The sequence below is a fragment of the Hippocampus comes genome, unplaced genomic scaffold, assembly GCF_001891065.2.
Source record: "Hippocampus comes isolate QL1 unplaced genomic scaffold, H_comes_QL1_v1.1 scaffold104, whole genome shotgun sequence".
Classification (NCBI taxonomy): Eukaryota; Metazoa; Chordata; class Actinopteri; order Syngnathiformes; family Syngnathidae; genus Hippocampus; species Hippocampus comes.
The window spans coordinates 5,481,404-5,494,581 of NW_017806072.1; the positions used below are offsets into that span (position 1 = coordinate 5,481,404).

Sequence of the window (13,178 nt, forward strand, 5' to 3'; positions counted from 1 at the left end):
GAGTGTTCAATCAGCCTGCCATGCATGTATTTGGAATGTGGGAGGAAACCGGAGTACCCGGAGAAAACCCATGCAGTCCCGGGGAGAACATGCACATTCCACACAGGGAGGCCAGAGCTGGGATTGAACCGGTACACACACACACGCACACACGCACACACACACGCACACACACACGCACACACACACACACACAATATATATATATATATATGTGTGTGTGTGTGTGTGTGTGTGTGTTTGTTTTTTGTTGAACAAACTAAGTGAAATTGGATAGGTGCCCCTAATTATCTCTCACTGCATACTGGTCTGGAATCGATTGCACTGATCGTAATTTTCCCAAGTGCATGCGGTTTGTGTTTAGTACGATAGGGGGAGCCCCTATGTTGTATAATGGCCAAAGCCTTTTAGGGGATGTTGTTTACGAAATCTAAATGAGATCACAGGCGTGTTGGAGGATTAGGATCGTTTTTAACATTGTTTTCGTGGTTGTTATTATTCTTGTTGTACTTGTCTTAATGTGAAGAACGACATTAAAAACATTGAAAGAAAAAAAACAAATAGTACACCAATCAATTATTTTTAATTAAACTCAGAAATAATTACTTGACACAAAGCAATTATCTACACTTTAATCGTTATTTCACCGTTCAAAACATTCCCTTTAAACGAAGGTCGCACAATCAAGCCCAATAGGGATTTAAAAATAATATACTTTTTCTGCTCCGATAGATTTGTGTCTTCAACCGCCAAAATCAAATAGAGATTTATAAAAGTGTCTTAGGGCGGTATTATATTGGAATAAGTCTTCATAGGTTTGTTTATTTGTAGTATTAACTCTAACACCATGTGTCCCTTCTCCCCTCTCTGACGAATAATGGTACGGCCCTGCCCATCTGTTCAACTCCGCTGGGACTGATTGAAACAGATTGAAGAGCCCGGCGAATCGCTATGGCAGCTGAGCCAGTCAGCCTGCGCGAGCAAGTTTTATCGGAAGTGTTTCATTGAACTTTTGAACCTTAAACCGCTTTCTAATGTGAGAAACAAACGTGACACAATTTGTCCAGTCTGAAAATGTCCCAGGGATGTACAGTTTCTGTGGAAGAAGTCCAGTCTTGGTGGGAAGTGCCCGCCATAGCCCACTTCTGTTCGCTATTCAGGGCAGCGTTCAACCTTCCCGACTTTGAAATCGAGGTAAATAAAATCGTGTCTTAACGGCAGTAACACCACCATTCCTTATTGTAGAAATGAAATGTTGTTTGTGTCAGCTTTTCTCTATGTTCGCTCTGCTAAGGTGTTTTACGAACTACTAGCCAATTGAGCTATGCTCTTTGAACTTCCACCCTTTAACGTTAGTTACTACTCCGCAACAACCTAGCTAACTGATTAGCAACGCTAAAATTTAAATTAACCTGCTAATCGATCGTCAGTAAAGGTAACCCGAGAGACCGAATTGAGATCGAATGAATTAAGACGGTTAACAATGAGGTTGTAGTTGCTTGTTGCTCTATATTCAACGAAGGCGTTCATGTGCACCTTGAGTTGATATTCTAAAAGACCGACGCTCCTCATTGTCCATTCACTCAAGAAATCGTTCATACATCACATAATCTCAATTGAAATATGAACATTTGGGGACGATAATGTCCTTGTGATACAAAATAAAACTTCAAAAGTTTCAAGTTTGACATAGAAGTGTGATAATGATAATACGGGGTGTATTCAATAAGTTTCCTCTGCTTTATTGTGTATTGTTTGTCACATTAAGTTAAGTTCATGGCGTGGGTTTGGCAGTTTATTGTCTTGGAGTCGTCAGCCATCTGGCTTGGGGAGCGAGACGCAGATGCTTCTCGGGCATTGTTTGCTCCCCCCGTTTGTGAGTGAGTGAAAAGAGTTGGTTCAAAGTGTGCTTGCTAATACCGCTTTGAGCTGAAACACAATGCGTTAATTCCGAAATGTCGACAGCTTGGCAACTACAGTATACGACTTGATTTTGCCACTTTATTTATTTATTGAAAGTTGTTATGCCCGTCTGTCACAACAAGCAGCGATTACTGCGTGAAGAGTCAATGGTGACAATTGATTGCATGGCACTGACTTCAAATAAAATTTTCCGGTTACCCTAAATGCCTTTATTGCCCAATCATCTCACAGCCAGCAGGGTGGAAACGCCAATTTAAGCTTCTTTGAAGAAATGCTCAGTTTAACTATTCGTCATGCGTCACCGTGACTCACTAAGCACAGCATACGTGCATACCAAACACCCGCCATTCCACATTGAGGTAATTGTAGGAACTTCATTTTATGATGTCTAAATTCACAAGTGGTCAAGGTGATACTTTTACTTACATATCATGTTTTAATGTTGGATATGGGTGAACTGAAGGGAGACTGTCTATATGCCGGTTGACAATTGTTGTACATATCTTGTTGACAGACCTAGAAGGCACGTCTCTACTCAATCTCCTATTGCAGGATGCTGTTGTATTTTACATTTTCAACTCAACTTTTATTTCTGCTGCACTTAAACAACCACAGCTATAACAAATTGTACATAAAACACAAGACAATAATTAAAACAGTCATACATAACAAAATATGCCGTCCTAATTAAAGCATGCACTGTCACTGACATCTTAATCTCACACTCGCAGTGTATATAACTTTACTCACGGATGCTATTAGCTGACTTTGAAAGTACATAAGCAAACAACTGTAGTTTTCTAGCAACCGATTTTTTTTTTCGTCGCGAGTAACAGAGATTATTGGTCCTATTCTCTTGTCCCATTTTGTCATCGCTGTCACGATCTCTTCCCTGAATGCATTTTAGCACCCCGTCGCAGCCTTCTACACATCTCCTCTGGCAAGCATTTGGATCCAATTTGATTGTTGAGGGATGCAACTGACATTTCCCCAAAAGATGCATTTCAGCATTAAAATAGTACATGGGCCAGTATGTTTCATCCTGATTGCCATCTTTGAATCTCTCTCTCTCTCTCTCTCTCTCTCTCTCTCTCTCTCTCTCTCTCTCTCTCTCTCTCACACACACACACCCCTTACAAACACTCTTGCGCTGTAACTTTCTGCAGTGGCTTCACAGGGGCGCCAAGAAATCTTCAAATTTTTTTTCACCCCAGATCGACAATCACAACCCCTTATTTTTTTCCCAACTGAGCTGTACAGGTTTTTGGCTATGCCTACACTGCAGGGCGTGATGCTCAAGTCGCTTTTTTTTTGTTGTTGCAAACCTCACACAGGAAGGCTGGGGCCCTGAAACGAAACCATGACTGTGATGACGTGCCAACCTGTTGACCACAGTGCCACCCTGAAATAAACATATGTTGAAATTAGTGAATATAGAAATATTACCGCTGACTAATATATTCGAATAAATAAAAAGTTAAAAAAAGGACCGAGTTAAGTGTAGGTAAAAAAAAAGTGGTGAAAATGAGACAATGCTCCTCGATCTCCTTATTTCATCTACTCAAGATGATGTCACATCATTGTCACGCTTATTTAATGAACTGTCTAGGTGGCTGAGTTATTACTATCACCACAAATGTCCTTTAGTCAAATATAAAACTAACACTACTACTCTTCACGATTTTGTAGCTCCACAGGCGATTGGAAGTAGACCGCTGTCCGTACGGGGTGCCTATTTGGCATTGAGTGACACATCAGTCAGATGAGCGAGACCTGAGTGGACCAAAGAAATGTGAAATTCTGAGTCCTCTGGACACTGTACAAATAAACAAGGCAACTAGTCAATTCACTGCTAATGATTTGATTATTAAGTGTAAGCAATGACCGATAATTTGATTCTTGATTAATTGTTACACCTGTAGACTAAACACCATTTTCTGTCTGTTAAATTCAAAATCTGTTAAATCAACGTTCCACTGTCAAAGGAAACAGATTTAACGCCACATCCCTGCAACAGGTGAAGCCGGTTTGGCCGCTGTCACAAATGACACACTCTACAATGACTATCACTTATGTCCCCCTTTATATGCACGAGAGCGGGTGGATGGTTCTAAGTGTAAATTATGTTAAATGAATCAACTCAACTCTATTTATATAGAGCTCTCACAACAGTCACAGCTGCCAAAGCGCTGTGCACAAAATATACATAACCAAACAAAAACTTCACATCCATCCAAAATACACCACATACCTCCTTTCATAAATGGCGCTTTCCATAGAGGAGGTGCAAAGTTCTATTAACCTCCTCTTGCACATGAATGAAGCATAATTGTTTGTGAGAGAGGAGAGATTGACATTGCCTTTGGCTGGTGTGAGGGCGCCGGGATTATAGATGTTGCCCTCACACTGTGCGTGATGGCACTCAAGTTTGGTACAAGCAACATTTGCAAGTAAACCAAGCCAACTGAGCCATGGTTGGCTGATGGTTTTGTAGCCAATTCCAGCATTGTCTAAGTCAACAATTTTATCCCTGCCATCTTAGGACGGCTCATTTTGTTTTTTCTTTAGAAAGAAAAAATATTTATGACACAAACAGCTGCATTTGAGGGGCACCTAAGGAAAATGTATGCTACAGTATATATAAAATCTAAGCAGTCTACATGAACATATACTCTGTGTATATGCATGTTTGTATATCCTGTTTATGTTAGTAGCTGGGCTGTTTAAGTTCTGCCTCTTAGACGTACTTACCAAATCTGACCGGTGCAGTCAGTCTAGTACCAAGCAGAGCATTTCAGTCGATCGTTTGAAGCATTGGAGGCAGCATTGGCTTTCAATTCATTCACTATTCATTTCATTTCTTGCTACTGAAACACTTTTTTAGGCAATGTTGGATGCATTTATCCAACCATACACAAGTTTTATAACTTTATATTTTGTCATCTGTAGGGTTGCCTTAGTGCACCTCACTCAACGTCCACACACGTTGTCACCACTTGACCAGCTACCCATAGCTACTAACAGAACCTCTCCCCGATCCTATTCTCTTTCCCCATCACTAAGCCCCAGTCCCTGGCATTACCATGACTAAACCCCAGATGGTGGGTATTTCTTTCCCTTCCCCCTGAAAGGTGGAGGATTTTCACTCTGACTGGATGCTAGCTGCTGCATCTGAAGAGGGGTTGGTTATTATTTATTTATTTGTTTGTTTGTTCATTATTCATTTTCTTTCTTATGAAGCCCGGTGTTTGTGTATAGTTTGGTCATGTTAGATTTGATAAATGAGTGTGCAATCTGCCTGTCAGGGGGTCTTTGTTTCTGTTGTCTACAAGGCCAATGGATTAGTACCAGCGGGACAATGACGTTTTTAAGTGTAACAGAAAATGCTTGGATGGATGTCTTCACTCACTTGGAGAAAGAATTCACATTTTCGATTTTGACCTGACCAAACTGGGGCCCCCAAGCAAAATTTGATTTTGGAGGACCACTGAGCTCAACCCACCTCTCTCCATCCCAAATGTATCATAGGATCGTTTTCAGGCTTCTTCACAGCTTGCTGATGAGCTGATCATTTGAATGTGTTGCAGTAGGGCCACATCTAAAACAGGCAGGACAGCGGCCCTCAAGGAACGAAGCTGGACATGCCTGGTCTAGACAGATTCCTATCTAATGAATAGCAGGATTGTGCCACAAAGTTTTATTTCAACAACATATCCACCTTCAAGTGAAGCTTTGGATTCCTTTTGTTTTTCCTTTAAAATTTGTATTTATTTAACTTTTTGCTTGTTCCCGACTCGTATCACTTGGACGACACGTTCTGCAAGTGCAGGTCGAAGCGATTCATTTAGATCGGTCAGATGTCGAGTCTCATCATGGCTGCAATCACTGCCTCTCTCTTTCCTGATGCAATTGGTGGTAATTTGTGTACTTCACAGGAGCACTAGCGCGAATTGGACGCAACTATGGCTGTAAATTGCTTTTGCTATGTACTCTGCTCCTATAGCATAATCTACACTTAAAATGGCACATGTGTAATATTTTTAAAGATTTAAAAAATAGACTTTTTAATGACGCACTACATTTTGGAGACATTTAGGGGGTTCGGATCTTGGAAATGTTTTGTGTTGGGTGTGGTTTCAACTGATTTATCATCATAATTGGGAACTCTACTATGAATTTGGAGTTTCAAGGCCTTTGTTGGGGCTCCAAATATGGCTACAGTAAAAAAAATTACAATTTTGGACCGCCTACTTCAGGCCACTAGTTGGCCATATGGGCACATGATTATGGAAGTGAACCAGGGGTATTACAGGGGGTGGCTTGGCCCCCAGGAGATGGACAGATTTAGAAACAATATAATGTTGTGTAAAAGTTTAAAATTGGCATTCGATTTGAAGTGTTATTTCAGTCTGTTTTTTGATACGGTATACAAACAAGGAAGTATGTTTACAAAATTAATCACAAAAACCTCACAATTTGTACTCTAAAGTAGGTCAACTATTGTTTTAACTGCCTATTAATATTTCTAGTATAATATACAGTAAATATTCTCTAGTGCGGACTCGTGTTTGCGCTGTCCAATTTGTCCTGATAACAGAAATTCCTCATTTGGGAAATGAGCATGGTACATGTCCTTTATGAACCTGCAAGTATGTTGACAAAAATGCACGTGTAACAACACAATCAATAAAATACAAAAATATACTGTCCAAAAACTTTATATAACAAAAACTGCAATACAGGTGTATCCAAAAAAAAATCACAACAGTAAAATACGTACAGTATTTTAATGTTTATTTTTTTTCTGTCTTGGGAAAAAAAGTGTGTCTATTTTGGATTGTTTGGTTGGATGCATTCTTTGGTTTATGACAATGTTTGCCTGCGTGTCATGCAGTTTTGTTGCTAGTTGCAAGTAACTGTCCCGTTGATCACCGATGTCTGGTAATTCTTGTGCATACTGATGGATTTGTTGCCATTTGCATATTGCTTCCTCGCTGGATGGTGGCTTGTCATCAGGAGTTGAATCGATGCCTTGTTTTTTAAAGGGTCACAAAAAACATTATCAACTCTATGTATAAGGCAAATGATGGTAATAAAATAAAGCGGGACAACTCAGACAGGAAAGTTTGGAGAAAAAGTTAGAGAGGCCAGACTTAGATGGTTTGGACATGTACAGAGGAGGGACAGTGGATACATTGGTAGGAGAATGTTAGAGATGGAGCTACCGGGTAGGAGACAGAGAGGAAGGCCAAAGAGGAGATTCATGGATGCAGTGACTTACACGTCGTCGTTTCGAATCTGATGATCGAAAAACGCGAAGTGAAAATGTGTCTCGGTGTCGTCGTTCCGTAGCATCGGGTGGGCGTTGCGTGTATTTAAGCTCCCGCGGCATGACGTCTCAATCCGGGTTACGGGTAGTGGAATTTCCGCTTACGTAAATTCCGGTAACATGTAATATCGTAGTCAAAATGTTAATGCACAGGCTTTTGTTCCGGGTGAAGGATATTCCTTTTCAGAGAATTCCGGGATGGGAATATTTACTGTATATAATATATATAGTAAAATAATAGTAAAACCAGACATCCGCCCCCTCCGCTAAAATTAACCCTTTCATGCACCCTGTACCTGATAACATGATACGCTGTCCACTGTAGTAACCGCTGTCCCCGAAAGTGTTAAACTTATGAATTAACTGATATTAACATTCAATACCGAAGTCACTGTTGGTGTAGTGGTACACTCACCTGAGTTGTGTGCAGGCAGCGTGTGATTGGTTCCTGGTCAGTGACGATGTGGATGTGGTGGTTCTTTATGTGTGCCCTGCGACTGGCTGGTGACCAGTTCAAGGTGTAGTCCGCCTTTTTCCCAAATTCAGCTGGGATAGGCTGCAGCACTCCCCTCGACAAGCTATGTTGAAAATGACATGACACATTGACACCTAATATCACCTAGTGATATCGACGCAACAAGAGATGAACCCGTTTCCAGTTGTTGCACAATGACATTTTTACAATAATTGACAGCTTTCACTGTGTCTGACAGTTACGGTTTGAATGCATCTTTCAAAGAGGAAAGGCAAACATTATAAAACAAATCAATTACCCGAAGAAAAACATCTGGTTGCTTTACTATACAGGTATATGCCCAAAAGCAGGGGTAGGCAACTCCGGTTCCTCAAGAGCCATATCCTGCCTGTTTTGGATCCTCTCTACTTAAACACCCAGATCAGCTCATCAGCAAGCTCTTTAAAAGCCTGAAACGATCATGGTCAATTGAATCAGGTGTGTTGGAGTAGGGAGAGCTCGAAAACAGGCAAGATATGGCTCTCCCAGGAACCGGAGTTCTCTACCCCTGCCCTAAAGTCTGATCTGGAAGTCTAAAGCCTAGACCAGGAATACCAAAGTCCTATCTAGCCTGTTTTTGGTATAACTCTACTCTTAACACACTTGATTCCTCCATGTTCATGAAACTGAGTGATGGCCCTGTTTCATAGCTAAGGAGTTGGAAAAGAAAGGTTTTATTATATCATAATGTTGATGGGGTAAGACGCTCATTCCCATCCTCAAATAGGGGGCCCGAAATAGTAATTTGATCCCAAAGCCATATTCGGTGGCCTCAAAGGCCCCAGTGCCTTGAAACTCTCGAAATACATTGAGTCCTCAAATATGATGAGGAATTAGTTGAAACCACACCAACACAAAACATTTTCAAGATATGGACCTCCCAAATGTCCCAAAAATCTATTGTCATTAAAAAATCCACTTTAGTACACCTGTGCAGATTTTCATGGACAGTGCCAGAATACATTTACAGGTCTGTACCCACGTTAAAACAAAAGATGAGGGTCTTCAAACATGGTCCAAAATTTGGTGTGCAAGTCCTGGATCCCAAACGTGGCCATGGCACTCAAACCTTGACGGGCATAACTTGAAAACAGTATAAGAGGCTCAAAGTTTTGAATTCTGTCATTTGACAAAATAAGGTACTAATAGCATCAGGCAAATTGAAGAGGTGTCAGCGGGGGCGGTGTGTCACTTGACGTGGAATAACCTAGTTGTTCCGTGGGCCCAAAAGAATTACAGGCACTTCAAAATTGTCTTCATTAAAGACCCAAACTACCGTATGCCCTTTATTTTCTGTCATTTGACAGTGGCAGGAAGACCCCCCTTCACAGCAACAATTACCTATTGTCAAGGGAGTTCACTCATCCCTTGGAAACTTTTTTCCCATTATCCCACCCACTCACCCCCAACTCAGCCTGTGTGATGGCCTGTGAATCACCAACCTCTCACACCCTTCTCATAAAGCTTAGGGAAAATGTTTCACACCCTGAGTACTCTCGAAAGATCAAGAAACAGTTTGCATGTCCCTCTTGTATGCAATGAAGTAGTCGGGGGCTTTGTAAAAGGCTGCAGCCCCTCCCCCAGTTATGACTGACAAGTGAGGTTAGCAGTACATACATCAGATGGGGGAGGCAGAGGGGCACAAACACTAGGGTTTCTCTCAGCCAGCCCCATTGTCGCAGCTCCCCATGGTTCCTTTTCTCTGTCTCTAGTCTGGGCGCGACTTCCCTTCAACGTTGCAAAGACCCTTGTGTTTGGGACTGGTTGTAAATCTGAGATAAGAGGGAAGTCATGTGATGGAAGGTCTGGAAAACTTATCAGAAGTTAAATGTAGTAAGTCTACATAGACTACTATGTGGATGTCTATGGACAAGTGATCAATTGGGTCAGTAATTTTACATTATTATTTTTGTGCCTCAACTTGGATGGCGAGGTTGTCTCTGCACCATGACACGGCTTCTTAATTTCATTGGCAGTAGGTGATCACTACAGTGCATTCAATTTCCCATCTTCTCCTGATGGATGCATAACTGAATAAGCCAGACATGGGCAAACTACGGCCCGCGGGCCGGATCCGGCCCGTTGGTCTTTTTAATCCGGCCCGCCGAAGGTTGGTACAGTACACAATTAAGGTTCGATGTAAATTATTGCATTAATTTCATTTGGACTTGTAATACAGGCATTTAAACGCCAGGTGGCGCAGTTACTTGAAGTCGCAGAGCACAAGGAGGGAGGGGGAGACGATACGGAAGCCCGGAGTAGCACTAACTAAAGTAAGTCGCGCTCGATAAGACGAAATAGATGTATCCCCACCGCTATTTTCTGTCATTGGATCCAAAACGGCGACATGCAAGCGACTCTTTGTTCCAGTGAGTTTTACTGGGATTGCGAACATTTTTACATCCTTTATTAGAGCATGGCATCCAAACAAAGAGGAGCGGTAATGGCCGCGGAAGAGAAAATGAAGTGTATCTCATTAAACGAAGTGGGTTACGAAGTACGAGACATTCAGGAGACGCTTGGAGTCTGGAAGACTCAAATCTACGAGACTTTGAAAAACGAGGAAGCGATTCTTGCTCAGTCCGATTCGGGCTATTTCCATGCTCAGAGTGAATTGCTTGCGGCTCGACGGACAGTCCAGTAAATGAACGTTTCCTGAAATGGCTTGACAGTTATCGTGCTAAAAACTTTTCGCAAACTGGACCGCTAATAAGAGAGAAAGCGAGTTCCATAACGCTAACTATGGGCATTGAATACTTCAACAAATAGTCCTACCTTTGTTATATTTTCTCATATACTGTCCCTGTACTGTATGCCGCAGTTTTTGGACAATATATTGTTGCACTTTGTTGCTTGTGTTGTCACCAATGTATGTTGTTAACATACCGTACTTGGACGTTCATACCGGACATATACCATAGTTATCTCACTGTTCTCATGAAAAAAAGTATGGTAATACTTGAATGCTTTTGTTCTGTTGATGTTTGGTATGGATTGTCAACATATACGTTTTTTTATATGTACCATATCTTGTGCTGACCCGGCCCACCTGTCAAATTTAGAAATCAATATGGCCCCCGAGCTAAAAAGTTTGCCCACCCCTGGAATAAGCCTTCTTCTGTGCATGCTAGTTTTTCCTGTACACCAAACATATGCAGTCTTGCCTTTATTTACAATAGCCTTTGCACCAGGGCTCTGTCATCACGAATTAACTAACAAACTGGTCGGGGCCTGGCAATCACTCCTCGTCATTCCACGACAGTGCACGACTACCGATGCCACTTGAAATTTAACCATGATAGAAAAGTGACAATGCTGACTTGAATAAGCCTTGAAACAGACCACCCCATCCACATGGAAATGGAGCCAATCTTTTCGTTGCTCGTTTCTGAAAAATGTCCCGTAACTAGGGGTGCACAGTATTGACGAATATTCAATTTAAAGTATGACTTTGCCCAAAGTTAGGGATTTGGACCCTTCCGTCGAGTTGCGATAATGCTTGTTGGTTACATCGTTGTCTCGCCTTCCATGCACACTGCTCAGTGTAACAGATAAACCCAAATTGTAAGCCCAGATGACCTTGCTTTGTATAGATGCTTCTTGCACACTATTTGTTGAAGCACCGTGACATACGAGCTGTGGCTGGATAGTTAACGTGGCTAAACATGATGCGTAGGCAAAAGCTCGCTTTGAATTCGATATATACTTAGCATACGTCCCTAATCATTGCCTCCACAGCAGCAAAAAATCTACACCCCTGTAAATAGCGTTAGCACAAAAATGAAGGGAAGATGCTTAGAAAGATGGGAAGCCACACTTATTGCTAAACTCTCAAAATGCGGTCGCAATTCACCAAAATAAGTGTTTGTGTGACAGTGTTCTAGTCACATGTCTGGCTGGAAACGCATTACAGTGGAGAGTAACTAACTTTGAACAGCAAAATATTACACAACTCAGTCACTGGGGAGAAAGTAATGCAGAATAACAGACAGGTACTTAAGACCAGAAATGACAGCAGACGTCACCACCTCAGCTGAAAGGAGGCAGTGGCTAGCAGCGTGAGCAGCAAGTCCCCTCCTGCTGAGTGTGTTCGGATTACTTTTCAAAAGCAGTTTAATGACTCTGCACATTCTGACACTGACAGCCTGACAGTGGTCATTATCACTGGTGACTTCTTTCACAAACAGGGCTTACTCAAATGTGTCGCCGAAGCCAGCAAAATCACGATTGATAACATCAATGGGGAGAGATTTGTTTAAAATGTTAAGATAAAATGTTACATAAGTTTTAGAATATGCTGAAAATATCTATGTTCCAATTTCCTCCTAATCTTTTGGGATTTTATAGATTTTCACTAATTTCACTACCTTTTACATTAAAATGATTAAATCAATAATGTTTGGTGCCCAAGAAGAGTGATGCGTTTACAAGTATTATTCTATTTATAGATACTACAGTAGTAGTTTCATTTTATTAGTGCAACTCTTCATAGTGTATAGATTTTGGCTCCATTTTAAAATGCACTAAACATTTTCAACTAAAAATTTTAAGGCCACTCTATCGCATTCAATTTAAGTTGCACCGGCATTTATAAACGTATCAGGACTGCTGATACAAGCAGCAGAGTTTAATAAAAGTTGAATGTGCCATCATCTTAATTGTTTTTAATTTGTACATATCAAAGGAGGGCAGCATAGTGCCGAGCGAGGTTGTGGTTTTGATTCTGGCTCCGGCCTTCCTCTGTGGAGTTTGCATGTTCTCCCCGTGCCTGCGTGGGTTTCTTTTGGGCACTCCGGTTTCCTCTCACATTCCAAAAATATGCATGTTAGTGGTACACTCTACATTGTCCCTATGTGTGTGCGCGAATGGTTGTTCGTCTATGTGTGCCCTGCAATTGACTGGCAATTGGTTCAGGGTGTCCCCCGCTTACTGCCTGAAGACAGCTGGGATAGGCTTCAGCACGCCCGCGACCATTGTGAGGATAAGCGGATAAAAAAATGGATGGATGGATATTTCAAAGGAACAGTGTAAAAATGTGTTGATTTTAAACTGAAATAAACACGTAAGGAATGTTTTACAAAAGGAAATGTAAGGAGCAATTTGAGATTCACTCTAGGATCCGGTTTGAAAAAATTATTGTTTTCGGGCTTAAAACACCAGCCCCGTGTGGACCAAAACAGCAAAATGATAAAGATACAGACACAATAAAACACATTTGCGGAAGTCAGCAGCATTGCTGGTGTGATGTGTGCAACAAGTTTGCTGGAACAAGTTAGAAAAAATGAGTGCCAGGTCTTAAACTTCACATTAACACTATGACTTTTCAGTAATTCATTCAACACGGGTGCTGTCCCGTCTTTGATATGGTTCTGGTACCACATGCTAAGGCAGGAAATTGTCCATTCCATGTCA

General features: G+C 41.4%; 1 protein-coding gene across 3 annotated transcripts in view; it reads left to right on the forward strand.

Moving 5' to 3' along the window:
• The first annotated feature begins 937 nt into the window (after nt 1-937).
• Nucleotides 938-13,178, forward strand: part of cecr2 (CECR2 histone acetyl-lysine reader) — a 38,842-nt gene continuing 26,601 nt past the window's right edge. For all 3 annotated transcript variants that reach the window (XM_019893975.1, XM_019893977.1, XM_019893976.1), the window contains exon 1: nt 938-1,194. In XM_019893975.1, the coding sequence (XP_019749534.1) occupies nt 1,075-1,194 (120 nt within the window). In that variant the 5' untranslated portion in view covers nt 938-1,074. The remainder of the gene's footprint in view (nt 1,195-13,178) is intronic.